The 20,468-nt window shown below is 48.8% G+C and overlaps 1 protein-coding gene and 1 long non-coding RNA gene across 4 annotated transcripts; one reads left to right on the top strand and one right to left on the bottom strand.

Moving 5' to 3' along the window:
• Nucleotides 1-8,055: 8,055 nt before the first annotated feature.
• Nucleotides 8,056-10,239, bottom strand: LOC120712646 (patatin-like protein 2). The gene is made up of 4 exons (XM_039998485.1): nt 9,650-10,239; nt 9,373-9,553; nt 9,102-9,263; nt 8,056-8,790 (listed from the first exon to the last, which is right to left on the bottom strand). The coding sequence occupies exons 1-4, from the start codon at nt 10,045-10,047 to the stop codon at nt 8,245-8,247; spliced, it is 1,287 nt and encodes a 428-aa protein (XP_039854419.1). The 5' UTR covers nt 10,048-10,239; the 3' UTR covers nt 8,056-8,244.
• A 5,263-nt stretch (nt 10,240-15,502) lies between these two features.
• On the top strand, nt 15,503-19,877 carry LOC120712647. 3 transcript variants are annotated; one of them, XR_005690970.1, is made up of 4 exons: nt 15,503-16,094; nt 16,185-18,089; nt 18,695-18,795; nt 19,646-19,877. It is a non-coding gene; the product is annotated as an uncharacterized LOC120712647 (long non-coding RNA). The 3 variants fall into 3 exon arrangements; XR_005690971.1 differs by having other exon boundaries at nt 15,504-16,094; nt 16,185-16,313; nt 16,560-18,089; nt 18,695-19,877; XR_005690969.1 differs by having other exon boundaries at nt 18,695-19,877.
• The last annotated feature ends 591 nt before the right edge of the window (nt 19,878-20,468 follow it).

Consider the following 20,468-nt stretch of genomic DNA (forward strand, 5'->3'; position numbering starts at 1 on the left):
GAAGGATCATGAATACCAAGCGATACCAGTCGGCAAGCGCGATATGCTGTGTGAAAGCATAAATGTTAGAAGTCACACGAGCGTAATGTGCTGTGTGAAAGCACACATGTTAGAAGTCACACGTGTGACTGATAGTTAAATCATCACATAAGACCCAATAACTATTTTTTGTTCCGGAATTTTTGTTGTTGCTGGAACAATTGTTATTGTTTGGGCAACAAAAATTTTTTTTCCGAAAAAAAGTTTGTTCTAGCAACAAAGCATTGAGGGGTCTGGTTTATTATGCCGATTTTATGCCCAAAACACGAAATCTTGAAGAGGTTGGGGTGCTGTGACAGGTACATTTGAGATCACACACGTGACCCCAAATAGCACCCATGTAAAAAAAGTCGCAAGTGATACGCCTACGGCGATTTATTTTTTAGGAGCAATTTGGGCCATGTTTTGCCACAATTGGGTCAAACAATCAACTAAATTAAAGTGTTTACATGACTATATCTAATATATACTTAATATTTTGGGGGCCCTTCGAATTCGGGGGCCCTGTGCGATCGCACGGCCTGCACGTGCCCAAATACGGGCCTGGTGCACGAGCGCCTGTACTTGTAAACTTGGGGGGGGGGGGGGGGGGGGGTTGGAGTTGGAGTGCTAAGGAACGGGACAACACGGAGCTGCTAAAAAAAATGGCATTTCCGTCGACCGGCGGTGCCATGCCATCGGAGTCGCGGTCGTGCCCGTGTACTCGATCGTGTCGTGTACCCAGCGACGGAACTGCCGAACAGGAAAGGCACGGACGGGAGTTTGACTGGATCAAGCAGGAGCACGCGCGCGGGGCCGGGGCATGAACACGCGAGCTAGCGAGCCTGCAGGGTCCTGTCGCCGTCGCGGGCACTTGCCGGCCGGGCTCGCGGGCTTGTCGCTTGCGGGGCCGCGCGGCCGGTCGCCGGCGGCGTGGGTGCTACGTATAGTAGCTAGCCGCGCGGCCGGTCGCCGGCGGCGTGGGTGCTACGTATAGTAGCTAGCCGCGCGCCGGGCGCCGCCATTTGCGGTGGTTGGTAGTAGGGTGGACGTGGACTTGGACGTATCCGCGCCGCCGGGGAAAGCGGCCGGACGGAAGTCCCGCGCTGTGAACGGCAGACGGCGGTAACAGTCTTACAGATGGCGCATGTTACCCGGGTGTGTACCAACCAAGCCGCTTGACCTGGACACCTGGTGACCTGCTGAGGAAGCTCCCCTAGCTCCGTCTCCATCTCTGTCGGACTGTCTGGTTCTTGAGGGTTACACGTTACGGTTTCGAGCTAGTTCTGACAGTTGAATTTTTCCACTGGTCGAGGCTATCTTCTGTTTTTGTTTTTTTCTCAATCACCATACGATCCATCCCACACGCCTCCGACGTTTTCCTACTGCTCTAGTCTTTTTTCCTTGCGTTGTTCGCAGAACACTCCACCGTGTTTTTACCACGCCAAACATTCTGTCCTGTGAGCGTAATTTTCTTGCTAGAAACATAGAGGCGTGCGTGAGATAGATTGTAAGCAGTCAAACTTGAGTTTTGAAACCGCCGCCAAATGGATTGTATTTTGAAATGGAGTGACACCAACATTTCCATCCACACCCACCGCGTGAGTATTGAACGGGTTTACGGCTGGTACAGGGCATTACGTTCACCGAGTCGATCATTACTGTGTTCTCAAGGATTTTTGTTTTACACCGAAAGATTAATTACCCCAAGCTCGTCATGGATTAACATAGACCGCGGGAAAATTAAGTATCAATCATGCAGCTAACGATGTTAACTATTTTTTTCTCGAATACGCAGCAGAGTTGTGTATCTTTACAATAAGAAGAAAAAGAGTTTGTTAGGCAACACGAGCGAGCATGCCAAGATCTTGCTTAGGCAAGCGCCTGGGTCAGAAAAGAAAGAGATACCAGTAGTAGGGCTATTGCCCCTCCTGTTTCATAAAAAAAAAGAGAGAAAGAGATAAAGGACCTATTACAAACTAAACAAACAACCTAGTTTTGCAGCTCCAGTTGCGATATCCACTACGGGAGGTTGTCTGTTTGCCGTGTGCCAAAAACACACGGCAAAGGCCTTTTTCACACGGCAAAGCCTTTGCCGTGTGGGCACACGACAAACATGCGTCGGTAAAGAGGTTTTTTGTCGTGTGCCATTTATCGGGCACACGGCAAATAGTTTGCCGAGTGCTAAAAAACACTCGGCAAAGAAGTTTTCAGAAAACCGATTTTAAAAATAGAAAACAAAAAAGATTTAATTTGGGAGGACCCCACCGGCCAGCCACACACCGATTCCATCTAAATTGCAAGTTGTAACATTTTTCGCACACCACGCAGCCGGCAAGATTCGAACTCACGACCTCTCCCTCACGTGTAACCTTCTCTACCACTACACCACACAGTCACTTGTGTCTATACTCCATTTTTCCCCACATATTATACTAAACCGAGAGTACATTGTTTGTTTGAGGCCCTAAACGAATTCAAATTAAAAAGTTGTCAACTACAAAGTTTCATAAATTTTTGAGATCTATAACTTTTATTTTGGTAGTTTTTCTATCTAAGGTCATTTACGAAATTTAAATTTAACTTTGCCGTGTGCTAGATCTAGGGCACACAGCAAAGTTTGGTTGTTCACCGTGTGCCTTGATCTGGCACACGGCAAACACTTGCTTTGCCGTGTGTCCTTGATCTGGCACACGGCAAAGCATTCGAAGCACTTTATTTTAACTTCAATTTTTGTACCATTCAATTTGTTCTAATATTTTATGTTTGCATAACTTTGTCACAATTTTTACCTTGCCAAAGTGACTCAACAATTCGTATTTGATGATTCTATGAGAAAAAATATATAATCTAATGTGTTTCAAGCTCAAATTCAAATTAATTATTTAATTGCAAAAATAAAATATAATTATTAAACGGCTTCGAAAAATAACCAAAATTTTAAGTGATGTAATTTAAATTGTATATTGGTAATAGAAAAATTTTTGAAGTCAAATCCAAATTCGATCGTAAATTTCACTCCAAACCTTACTGCATCCTTCTCTACTCTCTCATTATTCTTCGCAGATATTTCCATTTGTAAGCATCGTACATGATAAAATTTTGAAATCCACTCAAATTTTTACCATAGTCTCCACACATGATATCATGAGATATTGCCAAATCTCATAATTTTTAGACTTCATTTATTTTTTTAGAATTTTAAAATCATTCGGACACACGTTCATGGTCATGTTTCCTGCACAAGATGTTCGAAATTTCTTTGCCGTGTGCTAAAAAAAAGCACACGGCAAACCATGACTTTGCCGTGTGTTTTCTTGAGCACACTCGGCAAATAGTTTGCCGTGTGCCCGTGAATTTGCACACGGCAAAATCGAAGTTTCCGGTAGTGATCCAAGATTCGCCTTCTTATCGAATGGAGCTTATTAGCAGAGCGTTCGGCTGTAGCTCAGCGTAACACACGAGCGTTGCGTTCCTTCCAGTGGTGCCGAGTTACCAAAGCGAAGAGAGTGTCGAAACCTTTGCGCTCCGGGGCGTGGCATGCACTGGCAGCCGTCCATGCAGCGAAGACCTCCATTGTAGTAGGGTCATGCCGGCAGCTGCAGATGTACCTCTGATTCCTAGGCTGTTCAGGAGCGGCCACCAAACCTTCAATGAGTAGGAGCGCACCGGAAAAGAATGTGGTCGCAGGTCTCATCTTCTTGATCGAAGAGTTTGCAAGTGGTAACTGCGTCCAAGCCATCAGATGTAGATCCAGTGGCTATGGATCGTCGCCTGAAAATAAGATAAAAATCAGGCATCTGAAATATATCATCACCCATATTAAACGTTGATTGTGATCGTCATCAGTCAGATACGCATGCAGCTAGCTTTTCCTTCAGACCAAGATACATCATCCGTAGAATCTCTCTTAAATTTGGTTTGAGGAGCTAAATTTTAGAGCATATCACATCAAAAAGAATCTTAGTATTTAAAAATATTAAATGAAATCTAATTATAAAACTAATTGCAGAATCTTTGGGCTAAACTGCGAGACAAATCTAATAAGGTATATTAATCCATAATTAGCGGATAGTACTGTAGCATTACTGTAGCAATCATGGATTAATTAGGCTCATTAAATTCGTCTCACGAATTAGCACTCATCTATCAACAAATATTTATAAATAAATTTTATTTGATAAGATTTCTTTTGATGTGATAGGGGCTAAAAAACCCATAGGAAAACAGCACCTCAGTTGAGAGAGCACATCCTTGACTTCTCTAGGCATCATCAGTGGAAAATAAATGCTGATGTGACTTGTTAATTTGTCAGGATGTCGTGTATATTACACTTCAAAACAAAAAAAATGGATTTGTAGCTTTCCACCAACAAGACCAAGGTTTGCATAGTCCATAATCAATAGCGTGAAGGTGATAGCTTGTATAAATTAATGATGGATGACGCCGTCGTTGAGAGTAGGATAACCATACTAATTATTTTTTTATCAACTGACCGGGATACTATATATGGAATATCTTTAGGTATCTAGAACAACTAGTTAGGGCACGTCTATCAGGTCGAAAGCTGCTCTCTATAAGAGAATTTATATCAGCATCTATCCTACGTGGAAACGATTAAATGAGAGAGAGACGAACTATATCTACAAGATGCTATAGCAAAAAATGAGGTGTGTCAGCCATACATGAACATGCAAGCATTAAAAGCAGCTATAGACACTACATAGATACTATTGAGATGGTTTACTATAGTATTACAGTATTGCCTATAGATGGCATGGAACATGCTGTAGAGAGTTGCTCTCTGTAATCATGGCGGGTGGTGCCCTTAGACTATCCGCACTCGTGGTACTCCAAATTCACTCTCTAAACGAAATATTCCATCCTGGTCATCGAGATTCTCTACTCTATATTTAGTTTCTCCGCACTCATCTATTCTCTATATCTCCTCTCTATACCAACTAAACAACATGGGACCCACGAGACAGATTTTTTTATCCACCCAACCCCTTTCTCTCCCACCGGCCACCACACACACTCCTCTCTCACCACCGGCGTCCCCTGCGTTGGGCCAAGGAGCGGCGGCGACCTCCCTCCTCCCTCACCACTGGCGGCAGCTCCCTGGCGCGGGGCGGGCGGAGCTCGGCCTCGGTCCCCTGCGGCGCCGTAGGCAGAGCTTGGCGCGGCCCCCGCGGGCCGCCTCGTCCCCGGCCACCTGCGCCGGCCTCATGGCGGGACGGCGCGAGCTCGAGCAGGGGCGGCAGCGGTGGAGGCCCGCGGCGGGGTGGCCTTCGCGCGGCCCGGCGTGCGGACCAAGCTCGGGCCCGTAGCCATGGCACCGGCGGGCTCCCCATGGAGCTCCCTCCGCTGGCGAGCAGGGGCGGCCGCGGTGGCATGGCGAGCAGGGCGGCGGCCTCGCGGCGGAGCAGGGCCCCGCCCCCTCCTGGTGGAGAGCTCCCGGGCGCAAGGACGCGCAGCGGCGAGCTCGTGGCGCCTCTGATTCGGCCCGTCCATGGCGGCCTCGAGCTCGGCAGGGCCAGTGCCCGCCCCATCCATCCTCATAGGCTAGGGGCGGCTGGCGGGCCTCGTCGTCACGGCACGCCCCATGGCGGCGGCCGGATCCCCTCCCCTCCTCTCTCGGCCAGATCTCGGCGCGGCTCGCCGGGGAAGCCCGCGCGGGGTGGCGGCCGGCTCCGCTCAGGCCTCCTCCCCTACTGGGCGCCGCCCCTCCCTCCTCCTCCCTCCCCCGTCGACGAGCTGCTGGCCGGCATGCAAGTGGGGATCTCCAGCCACGCCGTGCACCCTCGGCGACGGCGAGCGGCCCACGGGGCGGAGGAGGCCCGCCGTCGCCCCCATGCATGTCTCCGGCCACGCCGCTCACCGGCTTGCCTCCAGCGGCCGCGGCGGGGCAGACCGGAGGGGCGGCGTGCGGCGGGGCTGAGGGGCGGCCACCTCCCCTGCGGTGGCCGCGGCGGGGCAGAGCGGAGGGGCGGCGTACGGCGGGGCGGAGCGGCCCTCCTCCATCGCCGTGCCGGCCCTCGTCCCTCCATCCCCTCTCCCGGCGGCCGCGGCGGGCATTCTTGGAGCTCGCAGCTCCCTCCGCTCGGTTGGGATGGCGCGCGGGTCGCGGGCCTCGCGCCACATCGGCGCGTCCAGTTCGTCCTCGACGCACACTGGATTTGGCGAGCGGAGGCCCATACTGAAGGATTCAGTACCGTTTGGAGTATGCCGCTGCGGTAGTTTTTTGCGCTAAAGGCTACTCCATGTTCTATACATAGCGGGTTGGAGTACCCACTGCGGACAACCTTAGTGATGAGTTGCCTTTTCTTTATATGTGTATCAATGCCATTAGGGAAATGGCTGTTTACGCTGCAACATTTTTGTTATTGTGGCGAATAGAACAAATTTTAAATATTTTAATAAACAAGTCAATCTAATCTAATCTAATAAAGATATTATTTTCTCACCTTTTATATTCTCGATTCAATTATAATTGCTATATATAAAAAAATAATTAATAGCTATTTTTCTGGTAGTAATAAATAAAATCACATATGAAAAATGGAGAGTCTAAAGCTCTTTGGGCCAAATCTTATGGTGGACCGGGGCCCACCCGGCCCAACCCCTGGATCTGCCCTATTGGAGTATAGCCGATCTATTCCTAGATTTGAGTGACAAATTTCAATAGTTTGTGGATGCAAAGTTTTTAGAAATATTATAACAGTACAAATGACTGACGAACAAAATTTGATATTTGGTTGTGATTAGCGGTTCTAGACCTAATTAAGAAGCTTCCAGCTAAATGAAAACCAGCTCGGATCCTTATCTCAAAGACTCAAACTCATACACGTCGACACAAAAATATATTGGCTCGGTGCGTTGGCGGCTGAGATTTCTTGTGGGCAAAGGGTACAGCCATGGGTGTGTTAGTCTGAGTCTGTCGTGTACTTTTGAATTTCCAGGAGCTTTGACCCTGCAGTATTGGACTGAACATTTAATAGGCACATGCATTAATTAACAAGTAAACCTTGAGCTTCCTAAGGCTTGCTCCCAGCAGAGAGTTTCATATAGATAATAGATGTTTTCAAGATAACCACATCTAAAAGAAGAAAATAAAATAGTATTTGAAACGTCCCTTCATATGTATTTTCATATTAGTGGCTCATATCCCACTTCAACATTATTATGTTTTGTGACATATCCTTAGACCTTAGTGTAATATTCTCCCATGCATCCTTCCATCGACCCATCCTCCATTGTTATCGAACGGGTAACATCTCTTAGTCAAATTAAGCGGCTGCCATTATATTCTTTATATTCTATATATAAAAGTTTATTATATATTTGTGTTGCAACTTTTATCTCAAAAATGCATGTAGATGCATGCAATAAAGGCAGAGGGTTTTATTACCTTCAACAATGGCGGAATAGCTGGTTACTAGAGTTTAGGCTAATTCTTTATACACTACCGGATTCAGCTACTTTGCCGTGTGCCAAAGGCACATGGCAAAGCCCCTTTTGCAGTGTGCCTGTATTTTGCTGTGTGTTATTTGGATGACACTCGGTAAAAGGAGCATTTGTTGTGTGCCCGAGAATTTGCTCACGGCAAAGAGCGGGGCACATGGTAAACACAGCGTTTCTGATAGTGATAATGGAAGCTATGGAAACATTAAAATATATAAAGAAATAATTATCATATTAATTGAAGAAAAAAGAAATAATCAGTTACCCACCACTATCATGAAAAGAAATCAACCAAAATACCTGTACCAGATTAATAAGTTATGCACCACTTTTGTAAAAGATAATTAAACTACCTCTAATGGTATTGTTAAATTACTCACAGCTGACATTATAGAAAAAATATGTGCACAACTGTTTATAGAAACACAAAATTGTAATTACAAAAAATAACAACATAAACCCTTACGCGGGCTTTTTCCCCACCTCCCATTTCAAAATATAAAATGAAGATAAGTGGCGTCTAAGAAAAATAAAATAAAATTTTGCAGGCAGAAAATAACATAATTTAATTAATGCATAATTAAGTTTATTGCGTATTACATGTATTGCATTTGCAGACACCTATTGAAAGTCTCTACAAAGAACATGAATAAATGAATGAATTATTACAGAGCATGCTTAGGCTGCATGTACTATTCATGTTTATATTGCCTACTCACACAACTAAGTTGACACAAGTACCCCGGCCTATCATATCCATGTTTACTCCGATCTGTTGCCTTTCTTCTGGAGCCTGGCCCGGCGCTCCTCCACCAGCATCTCGGCGAAACGGGTGAGCTCCTGCTCGTTGGTCCCCCTGCTCCCGTCGGGCTCGTTCCTGCCTGTCTCGACGTTCATCTTGCCCACGGGCTTCTTCAGCAGCGCGTTGCCGACGTCGACGAGGCGGTTCAGGTTCTCCTTGGTGGAGACGTCGACGGAGGAGGTGTCGCCCTTGAGCTCGTCGTCCTGGATCCGGAGGTACCTGTCGTCGGAGCGCAGCGCCTGGAAGAGCACGGAGGCGTGGATGTCGACGAGGTCCGCGCTGGCCTGGCTGAAGCTGTCGATGATCGGCGTCGTGCCCTTGTTGTAGAGCCACCCCAGGAGCCCCCACTTGCTGGACTCCACGGCGTCGAACTTCTCCTCCACCTTGGCGGAGCCGGTGCCCAGCGACAGCACCAGGAACTTGCCGTAGTCCGCCGGCTTGATGGGGAAGAAGTCCTGGTTGCCCAGCAGGATCTGCTTGCTCACGTGGGTCATCGCCAGCAGCGTCTGCAGATTTAATTTGTCAAGTTTTTGTGCACATCATCAGCGTCACAATTTTCATAGAAAGTCAGCAGGCATGCATAGTTTTGTTTTGTTTTTTGTCTACGAGCAAATTGAATAAGTCAGTCTAGGTTCAATGGCTGCTGATCCATTTGTGGTGCAACGAGGTGGGCTTCAATTCACTGCACAATGACAACGACCATTTTGCCTTGATTTAGGCTTGGTTCATTCGTGTGTAGCTACGTGTTCTTTGTGTTGATCTGCTGCAGGTTGTTGCCGTTATATTAGCACATAGCATGGTCAGCCGGGCCACTCACCGGATTGTTTGCGGCGACGCCGCCATCGATGAGGTTGAAGGCCCTGGGCTTGCCGTCCTTGTCCTTGGTCTCGAACTGGTGCCCCGGGAGGTAGGTCGGCGCGGCGGAGGTGCCGATGCACACGTCGGAGAGCAGAGCGTCCTTGGAGACATCCTTCACGGCCTGCGTGCAGTCACAGCAGTTACGTTGTGAACTATTTTCTTTTCTTCCTAATACAAAGATACGCAGCTCTTATATGTATTTATTTAAAAAAAGTTGTGCGTGCTCGTACGTCGTATCTGGAGAAGATGGTTGGCTGGAGGAGCTTGATGTCGAAGGTCGGGATGACGATGTTCTGGAGCGCCTGGCTGACCTTGGTGTCGCCGAGGAGCTCCCGGACGATGGAGCGGAGGTACTTGCCGTCGTACTTGGGCCCCAGAGCGACGCTCTTGACGAGACCCAGAAGGCCGCCGCTGCACGACGCGCACGAGACACAGCAGTCAGATCAGATCATTTTGCACGTCCGCCATGGCTGCAAATTAAAGCAAACTAACGTAATCCTCAGTCACCTTTTGGCCGGGAAGATCTTGGGGCTGTGCTTCAGGTAGAAGTCGTTGATCTCCTTGGCGGCGAAGAGCGGGCGGCCCTCCTTGTCGGGCGCCGTGAGCATGGCGGTGACGAGCCCGCCGGTGCTCGTCCCGGCGACGACGTCGAAGTAGTCCGCGACCCTCGCGCCCGGCCCGTCCAGCTCCTGCAGCTTGGCCTCGAGGAAGGCGAGGATGGTGCCCGGGATGATCCCGCGCACGCCGCCGCCGTCGATGCTGAGCACGGTGACGATGCTCCCGTACGCCGGCGGCGGCGACCTGGGCGTCGCGCACGGCGCGGACGTGGGCGCCCGCCGCGCCGCCGCCGGGTTCAGGGTCAGGCCGCCGCTGGCGCCGGGCTCCGCGGCGTTCACGGGCGCCATGGCCACGGCCTCGATCGATCAAAGGCAGGCAACCTGCGATCTCGAGGCTCGAGAGAGCTGGTAGTACTAGGGCTAAACAAAGACTAGTTGTGCACGAGAGCCCCGTTCGTCGGCTTGTCCCTGGCTGCTGTGTTGCGCTCGCTGGAGTTGGTGTTGGTCTCTGCGTCCGTGTGGAGCTGAGTGCTTTGGGTTGATGCCCTCGAGCTGCTGATACTTATACTGCAGGGGGCGGCGGGGTGGGGGAGAACGGATCAGCACGGTGGACGTGACGGTGCCTCCCGATAAGAAATGGTCGCGCGCGCGCTCGTGCGGCGCCGTGTGCCCCGGCGATGGAACGGCACGGAGCTGATGAGATGGGATGGGAATGGGAGGGTACGGGCGGGCGTGTCAACGGGTCAAAGGTTGAACGGGTCGATGCGAAGGCAAGCAGAGCAGCAGCTAGGGCTGGGCGTTCGGTTTTAACCGAACCGATCGGTTCGGTTCCTCGGTTCTTTTGAAAGTTCGGTTCCTAAAAAACTGAAACCGATCGGTTCTTTTTAGATGTAGGAACCGACGAATTTCGGTTTCGGTTCCTTTGGTTCGGTTCCGGTTTTGACCGAAAGAACCGAGATTTACCGGGGCAAAGGAAAAAGAAGGAAAAATGAAAAAAAAATCAGCCGCCGCACGCACTCGCCGGTGGAGGTCGTCGTCGATCCGCGCCCTCACGCAGATCGTGGCCGCCGGGAGGAACGGATGGAAATGGCGGCCGGGCGTGGCGCCGCCGCACCGGGAGGGAGGGAGGAGGGAGATGGCGGCCGCCGGCCGGGCGTGGCGCCGCCGCACCGGGAGGGACTGAGGGAGGGAGGGTCCGGAGGGAGGGAGATGGGGGCGGGGAGCGCCGGGAGGGAGGAAAGGAGCCGGGGGCGCCGCGCGACGGGAGGGAGGAAGAGCGGCGCCGCCATCCGCCCATCTCCCGCTCGCCCCGGCGGCCGCGCCGCTGCCCCCGCATGGCCACACCTCCGGTAGCGGTAGAGGTGGAAGATGGAGCGATGGCGCGCGCCAGGGAGGGGAGGAGGGCGCTGCCGGGGGGCAACGGCGGCCGCGCGGCGGCGAGGGCGGGGGCCAGCGGCCCCGGGCACCGGGCGGCGGCTGCAGGGCGGGCGGCGGCTGCGGGGTGGGCGGAGGGGCGGAGGGCGGACGGGGCGACGGGGCGTGGGTCGGGAGGCAGGAGGCCAGTGAGGGGTGCGGCCGTGCGGGACTGGGCTGGGGTTGGGGATTAGGGTTTTGTTTGCTTGTTGGGCCTTGGGCCAGATAGAATTGATGGGCTGAATGTGGATGAGGCCGGTTCTTCGGTTAACCGAGCCCAGGAACCGAAACGAGCCGAGTATTTCGGTTCCTGAGAATCAGGAACCGAAGAAGAACCGAAATTCTCGGTTTCGGTTCGGTTCGGCTCCGGTTCTCGGTTTTTTCGGTTCGGTCCTCGGTTCTCGGTTTTTTTTGCCCAGGGCTAGCAGCAGCAGCCGGGTCCGTCCGAGGCGCCGAGCACGAATTTCGTAACCTGGGACTGGGAGTCCGGCCCGGTTCCGCCGCTTCGCCGGGATGGGCCGGAGACCTTTTTTTGTTTCGCTTGCGACGTGCGAGAATGCGAGTCAGATGTGGGCGCCGAGGCTGCTGCGGCCGCCACGCTACCGCATGGTTGGCCACTTGGCCGCCGCGTGTGGCCGCCCCTCGCCGCCGGCCGGCGGCGAGCCGGAATACACGCGTGGACGTACGGGCAGGCGCGCCGCCGAGAGCGGCGACCGGCGAGGGAGGAAATCCACGCCGCGAAAGCGGCTGGAAAGTCTCTTGGTGCCATCATGCTCCTCCCTGCGAATGGGGACGACGAACTAGTTGCTTCAGATGACGGTATCCGTCTGTCGGATTTTGCTCCGGTCTTGGGGTACAGTTTGGAGTTATGAACTCTGACCGCTGATTTTTCATTGCTCTGGCTCTGGTCATATATGTATAGCTAGCTTTTGCACTTTCTTTTCTTTTTTTTTTCTGAGATCATGCATGGACTCCTGCAGGTAACTGGAGGCCAGCTCAAACAAGAGAAAGAAGAACATACACACTACTCAAGTGTCGTGTACGCGCACCCATGCTGCTTGATCGACTTCTGCACACAGGCCCTAGCCATTTTCCCTTCTGTTGACTTCTTATTTTTCAGGAATTTGCTACAAGGTTTCGCCTCGTATCTTGGTTCTACCTACGCTTCAGTAATCATGAGCACGACCTTATGCAAAAAAGCAGCCATTGTCAATGCTCTTGTTCTATATTGGGGTTAGTTTGGCCATCACGCGTGTGCGTGCTTGCTGTCTGCCAGATTTTAATATTTGACGATGCGTGATTTTTAGATAAAGGAATATTTCAATATTCCGGCCTCTACAACACAGTGTGAAATATCCGGCAATTATTACAAAAGAGAACTAAGTATATGGAGGGGAAAAAGCTAAATTTAGCAAACAGTTATTATAAACAAAACCTATTACTAAACCGCCACCCATTTCTTGCGAAGATCTCCATAGCTATGGACTCCAAAACTCGACAATTCTCTAATATAGTAATCTTGTCCTCCTCTTTCTGAAGCAAAGCTCAAAATCTTATCCAGTATGTCACCCTGAAAAGGATCTGCAAATTAGATTGTGGGTTCACTTTATCAAAAACAATATTGTTTCTACTTAGCCACATGGCCCAACAAACAGCACTTAAACTCTTTTCCTCCCACCTAATCCCCTGTAGCCAAGTCCCAAACATATGAATAACATTTCTAGGTTTTTTAAGGCCAAAGGTGGTATGAATTATTCTCCAAATTAATCTAGCCATATGACACTCAAAAAAGAGATGTTGTATAGTTTCATTATTACTACAATAACAACATTTCTCATTCCCATGCCAATTTCGTCTAACTACATTATCTTTAGTTAGAATAACCCCCCGGTGAAGGGACCATATGATGATGCGTGATTAGCAGCCCAAATAATGCTCGCCGCCGGCGACACATTGTTTTGCACGGAAAGCTTGTCTTTTTTTTCACACTAATCTACCTAGTGCGGTTCGGGGAACATTCATTGGCATCTTTGCAAGCAAGCATTCTAGGGGGTGGTAAAGGGTAGTCAAATTTGGCCTAGATAATCAAAGGACCGGACTCTAAAAGGACCAGACCCTAATTCTATACAATTTTAAGCTAAAAAATTTAAGGCCTAAGTTGGGCTGTGTAGTGACCACTAGGGCCATGACCCATTACCACCCCTCTACTACCAAGATGGCATTTCTTATCAAAAAGGTAAGGATAACCCTGATCCAAAACATGATATGAGAGAGTATCACAAGCTAAGCTAAGCTCTATATCACCATGCAGGGATTAGCAACTAACATTTCAAAAGGCAGCATTCAGAAAACATAGAAAGGGTGTAGAAAGCTGAATAATCCATGCACTGCGTGCAAAACGTTGGTCGTAAACAGGGTAGCCACATAAACTCTGCGCAGCTTTCCTCCTCAGACAAAAGGACGGGACTACGGGAGTAGTCCCAAACATGACAAAGGCATGCGTGCATGCATCACCCGTAGAACATCTCTTGTACCATCGTACCAGTGGAACTTGCTTAGTATTTCTAATGGCTGTTCCTGGGTTCAGATAACTTCTCTGACCTCTCTATCATGCGTACACATTTCCTTGTGCGGAAACTGACTTCCCACGTGTCTTGGACTTGGTTTATTTTGCCACGAGCTAAGTGTCGTGCGTGTACCACCCACTTCAAAACAAGGATGGAGAAAACCTGAGCAGCTTTCCAAAAGTCATGGCGACTAGCTGTAGCCCAATTAACTGCCAGCAGGATCGATGTTTGGCATAGTATGTAACAGTACCGGTCTATATTTATCAGTAGCGTGGGCGTGTTTAGCAGCTAGTACGAATTGATCGATGGCGCGCGGCCCATTTACGCTATCTTACTTTGAATACGATAGCTATCATAAATTAAACAAAAAAAAGTTGAGTATGGTAACAGGTCGATAAACAGGACTCATTCTGTGGACAATGTTGAAGCTATGCAATAACAGTGAGTTTGGATGGGTGTCATTGCTATATGGAGCAAGCAACTTACAATGCAACATTTTCTTTGCAGCGTGTATCGAGAGTGTTCAATTCAACCGGCTGAAATGGTCTTAGTTTGTGGATGCAGTTCTTTTCCAAGCAATGTATATACTTGTGGAGGTTGCCGAAAATATGATGGAGCAATGTTGAATTCTTAGGCACGTACTGTTCTTTGACCGGCAAGGTAGGCTAGCTAAACCAGAACCAGCTCAAGCCTTATCCCATATATATGTGTCAATAAATACTCAATACATATAAAATAAACCACTGCGCCCCTAAGGGCCCGTTCGGTTGCTTAGAAATCCACACAGGAATCGTTCCACCTAATCAAAGGTTATATAAATCGGCGCTACCACCCGGACGTCCGATATGAGTTTTTCCATCAGACGCTCCATTGATGCATCACAACATGAAAAATAACATCTGCAACATATAAAATAAACGTATGCAACATAGACAATCACCTTTTGCAACATCAAAAAATATTATGTTGAAAAAAGTTATTAACCATCTGTTGATGATGAGGGAAAAAAATCCGCAGTAACATCTGTTTCATGTTGCATGGAAAATCTCTCATTAAAGATGCAACATCTAGATAAAACACTTACAATATGTGTGTAAAACATGTGCAACATCTAGATCTACTTTTACAACATTCATATAAAATATTTGCAATATTTTTCTGAAACATCCGAAATACTGGAAATATACTCTTGCAGCATGCGCGCTGTCAAGCTTCTCCACCTCGCCTTCTACCACTGCACTCCATGGCCACGCATGCGCTATGGCCGCCACCGCCAGCTGTAGCCACATGGAGCTCGCCACCGTTGACCTCACGTTGTGGCACTACCACGCACCGTCGCTCCTCTCCGGCGCCACCACACCATCTCGACACTGCACGATGCCGCCCGCGCGGGGCTCGCTGCGAGCGCCCAGCGGTAGAGGGAGGAGACAGCAGAAGCGGGCGTCCGATCCGTCGGACGCCCTATTCTTAGCATTTCCATGTACAAATTAGACAAGCAATCCGGCTAGAAATGTTCCATGCCACCGTTCCCTACCGAACGAGCCCTAAGGGTGCTCTTCACAAGGACTCAGGGACATGTCTGAAATTACTAATTACCCCGGAGTACCTCGTATTCTCAGGTTGAGCGTAGGAGGGAGGGGGAGGGCTTTTCAGTCATTAGCCACTCACTTCATCTCTACTACTAAAGAGGGATTAAGGGTGATGTTTATTTGGTGTACATCCTTACCTCCCAACTTTGGTTAAGCCTCCGACGGTTGTGATTCATCTGTTTGAACTCACATGCGATCCCTGTCCTCCGATTCAATCTCGCCCGCCCGCCCCTCCTCCCGCACGCCAGCTCTCGCGCACGCCGCTGCAGTCCGCGCCCGATCCCTGTCCTCCTCCGATCCGATCTCGCCCGCCCAACGCGCTCCCCGCACGCCGCCGCCGCCGCCGCCGCCACAGTCCGCTCCCGATCCCTGTCCTCCTCCGATCCCCAGCTCCGCGCCGTCCCGACCGTCGTCCGCCGCGCCGTCCCCGCCCCCGCGCAGCCTGCCTCCTCCGTCCCGGCGCCCTGCCTCCTCCGCTGTCGCGCCATGATCTGCTCCGGCCCGAACTGCTCCGCCCAAACCTGCCCGGCCGCCTGCAACTCCAACCGCCGCGAACTGCTCCGTCCCGATCTGCTCCACTCAAACCCGTCCGGTCGCCTGCAACTTCATCAACCACGTCGCGAGGTCATCCTCCCCCCCGCCGCATCCCTAAGCCCTCTCCCACGACCCGACCCTGGTGCCCACGCCGCCCTCGCTGCGGTTCAGGGACCCGCCGCGGCAGGTGCATGAGGCCGCCGCTGGGGTGCGAGTGCAGGAGGCCACCGCCGTCGCAGGTCTAGGGGCCGCCCGGACGCCGCAGCAGGTCCACGCAGTTACAAGATAAAATGTGAGAGCTTTTTTGTTTCAGTAACCTTCTTTGATACAGTTGATTTTATCCTCATGTTATTGTCCTCCTCCTATTAATTTTGTTTGACAGCTTAAAATTGATGCCGGCGGCAACGAAATGAAGGTCAAGGGGGCATGGGGGTGGCTACAGCGGGGCACGCGCCCCATGAGAAGTTCGGGCACACCGTCCACTTCCTGATCACCATGTACTCCTACATAGGTGATCACCTTGCTGCACTACGCAGGGTGTTCGATGGAATTCCCCACCGGGATGTAGGGGTGGTAATGGGTCATGGCCCTAATGGCCTCTTCACAGTCCAATAAAGCCCTTAAAATTTTTAGTTCAAAAATACATATGTTTAGAGCCCGGCCCTTTTAGGACCCGATACTTAGATTTTCTAGTTCAAAATGTTGGGCCCTTTACCACCCCTACCGGGATGTCTTCTCATGGAACTCTATGATGAAGGCATACAAGCGGGCAGGGATGACGGCTGAGGTCGAAGGGATGTTCCGGCCAGTTGATGGTTTCAGAGGGTGTGGTGGCGCAAAACCGGGTGACAGTGGTAGTTGTGCTCACATTGTGCAGTGATGCCGGCAATATGGTTCTAGGGGTGTTCTCTTTTTCCTCCTCCAATTGACAGGTAAAGTAGAGCTATCTTATTCTTATTGCAGATGTATGCCTAGCACATATTAACGTACGGATGAACCAACAAATAATTAGTTGCATGTACAGCTTTTCTTTTCTTGTGCCTGCTTGATTAACCAGCTTAAAACAATATGTTTTTCAAGATTATGAAGATTGTAAATGACTGATGATAATTGTTGGGATCTTAGCTTTTTAGATGCCCAAACAAAGAGCGTGAACAGTACGAAAATGACAATGAAGGTAGGCAATTCTCCAGTAATAACCAGAAAATTCAACCATTTACACTGTGGAGAGAGGGGGCTATTTATACCCCTAGCCCTCGGCCAGATTTCCCCAAATTGCCCCCTTCCAACTCATTTACAGCTCACATACAGCCGGTTCCGAGGTAAAATTACAAGGTGAGAGGTGTACAAATCCGACCTTCTCACATATTCACATTTTACACGCACGCCTACACCCGCCGAAGGGCTTCGAGTCCTTCGGGGTACTTCGGAGGTCGCACCCCTGAATGCTCCGTCTTCAAGCGATCAGCCGTCACCTTCGGCCGCCCGAAGATGGGATCCTTCGTTTGTCGGCGGCGAAGGTCTTGATCTTTAAGCTTGTGCTTCTGAGTAGCCACTTGTCACCTCCGGCCTGCCGACGGTGCGATCGACTGTCTCCTTCAGTCTCCCGAAGGTGACTCCTTCGAAGCTTCACAGGTTGCGGACCTCAGGCTTGTGCTCCTGAGTGTTCGACCCTCACCTTCGGTCCCGAAGGTGAGCTTCTCGGTCCCCGGTGTCTTTGTTGGCACCGAGCACCCTTCGTGCGCGCTTGTTACCCAACACCGGAGCCCTGCAGACAGGTTAGGAGATGTTTTCGAGGCTGGGATTAACCTCCGGGCACATTCCCGACGGTCCAATCCCCAACAATAATCATGTTTTTTCTCTCCTATTATCGTATTGAAATTTTTGAAACCCATGCAACGCACAGACCGTTGGTGGAACAATTTTGCCAAGGTTTGAATTTCACTGTCTGTAAGCTGAAAACTCATCTAGCCTTTGTGCTATATTCAGCTGTCTTTGGTTTGCGGTTGTGTAATTCAGATGCACCTTTTTTTATCTTCTTGGATTAACGTGAGTATTTTTACCTTTATAACTGAACGCGTGAATCAGTGATATACTGAATCATTCTGAACTGGATATTGTTATTGCACACTTACAGATTTGCGATGGTGCAGTGCTCTGCTTTGTCCGTGAGCCATTGCTTCTCCTAAGATATCCACTACATGTATATGCTTATAAATAATATTTGTGCTTGGCAGATCAGAGCTCATGCAGTGGTTTGTCGCTCTACCGTTCGCCTCTGCAACAGGTAATAATAGTATAGGCTTCTGTTCCTTTGAAAAACAAAGCATGTACTATGTGATTCTCATCTATCTGAACCACTTTGAAGAGCCATGACAATTCACAGCTTGTAGGTTTAATTGATGTGCTGTATAATCTGCAGAACCAAACCATTCGGAATTAGACTTTCTTAATTGCATTGAGCTAGCATATACATACCATTTGTGAGTACCTGAGTACAATTATAATTTATGCCTCAAGTCAATTCATAAGAACCTATGTAATATGACATCTCTAAAAAATTTTAGAGCATGATCTCACCATTTATTAGATTAGATTGTTCTAATTCCTTGACCAATTGAATGCATCTATATTGGTAGAGTCAGATTATTCTAATTCTTTAACCGAGTGAACAGAAGTCTTTAATGGCAAAATCGGTGCCTGGAACTGTTTGCCCCCCAGAAATGTTGCAGTACTTATTTTGACCAATTGCTGGTTGTGCCATGGTGCCATATTGATGAATTAGTACAACATATCCATAGTGTTTACACATATATTCATGTACTCTCCTTCTGGGAGGACTAATTATTTGCATAACTGGTTTGATGTTGGTATAATTGTTTTACTTTGCAGGCTGGGCAAACACCCCAACTGTTGCGGTACTTGGGTGTAGTGACACAAACTTTAGTTTCTGCAATATGACCGAATTGGAGATGTATGCCCTTGACTACAAGGTTACTTGAACATGATCATATAAGTTCACCTTAACATATGATCATATAAGTTTACCTGTGGATACATGTGGATCGTGAGAAGAATAATTTTGCTAACTTTGAATGCATATGTAGTAGTTAATAGCTAGGAAAAAATTGTAGTTGTTGCAGTGTTTTAGATCATGTGGCCAAGTTCTGTTTAAATTGCATTGCTATTTGCCAAGTGTGGTCAAGACGTCAAGTATGAACAAAAAATGCTTCCAGAAGAAAATGACTGAATCTTAACATGAGTGTTTAAAGGGACCGTGATTACCATTGCCGAATCTTAACATGAGTATTGTTTTGAACTTTTGATATTTATAAAAGTGATGCTTAGAAAAAATCACTGAATGAAGAGTACTATATCTTTTGTTTTTTTTCTAATTCTAAAATTTATGTGAGGTTCCTGATTATAGTTCTCTGAACACGTGTGTTGGAGTAAAGTAGTAATATCTATGATTATCTATAGAGTAGGCAATTCATTGAGCTCATACGAAGTACAACTGCACAAAGTAGTAATATCTATATTCGAGTTCAGATCGCAATTGGGTACAGCTCGCAATATTGGATTAACAGCTTAAGTTGTGTAGGCACATCTTTTGTTGACTTTTTTTTACTTGTGTTTCTCCTAGCATTTGATGTCTTATGATCTGTGTTCAGTCTGATAGTGTTAAGTTTCAGAGTTGATCAAATCAATTTCAAAGATGAATAATACATGGTGTGTGCAAAATACTTTTATTCATAAAATGCTATCATTTTCAGTAAATATTTGCAGCTGGCTCCTTATTTTCTTCTTTGACAGATTATTGTTCGTTTTATTTCTTGTATCTAGTTCAGGATCTATTGATCGCGAGGAGTGAAGCAGGAGAGCTGTCTAATGTAGTAAGAGGGTATCTTTTGTTTGCTGATTTGTGAGTTCATATAAGAAATTTTGTAAAGCGATTTTGGTTTGTTTTCCTGAGCTATGTTTGGACAATAATTTGAGCTGTGATTTCATAAAAGAGTTTACTTATATGCTAGAGAAATATATGTAACTAGAATAGAGTTTAATTAATTTATGTTGAGATCCAACTGTCAAAACAGTTTGTTATTTGATTTTTCGTTCCCATCTCTGCTGGTAGTCCTCTCGTGCGTGAACTTTGATGCCAACATGTAGTTCACTGTAACGATTGCTGACATTGACAAATGTCTTGAAAGTCGAAGGTGTAACACCCCTCAATTAGGAGTGCTAATCACAATTTGAAAATTCAAATGGAGTCAGAAATATCAAGCCACGTGTTCCCTGCTCTCTCTCCCGTGCATCGTCGCCGTGTCCAAGTTCGCCACGAACGCCGCCCGCTAACACCGTGCGCTGGCCATCAGCGAAGCTTGCCGCGTTGCCCGGCCGCCAGCGACGTCGTCAAGTCCTTCACGCTCTCCTTCCGACCTCGCCACCTGCCATTCCTTCTCTCCTGCGCTTCCTCCCATTCCTCTCACTCTCTCGCTCAGCTCTTCTTCAACCTCCAGAAACCAAGAACAGAGCATCCGCCCCTTCCATCGATCTGCGCCTCCGGACCATCTCCCTCAAATCGACCGCAACCAAAGCTCCTTCATCACCGTAGCTTCCTCCCCGACTCGTCCTTGCCAAGCTCCAGCCCTCCATCGCCGGGAATCGA

The sequence above is a fragment of the Panicum virgatum genome, chromosome 6K (assembly GCF_016808335.1).
Source record: "Panicum virgatum strain AP13 chromosome 6K, P.virgatum_v5, whole genome shotgun sequence".
Lineage (NCBI taxonomy): Eukaryota > Viridiplantae > Streptophyta > Magnoliopsida > Poales > Poaceae > Panicum > Panicum virgatum.

Bases quoted from the DNA above. Each gene is read 5' to 3' on its own strand.
- LOC120712646 (XM_039998485.1), bottom strand. From the start codon at position 10,047: ATGGCGCCCGTGAACGCCGCGGAGCCCGGCGCCAGCGGCGGCCTGACC. The intron at 9,264-9,372 runs GTACGAGCACGC...GACTGCACGCAG, and splicing joins CCATCTTCTCCAGATACGAC to GCCGTGAAGGATGTCTCCAA. The intron at 8,791-9,101 runs GTGAGTGGCCCG...TTAAATCTGCAG, and splicing joins GCGTCGCCGCAAACAATCCG to ACGCTGCTGGCGATGACCCA.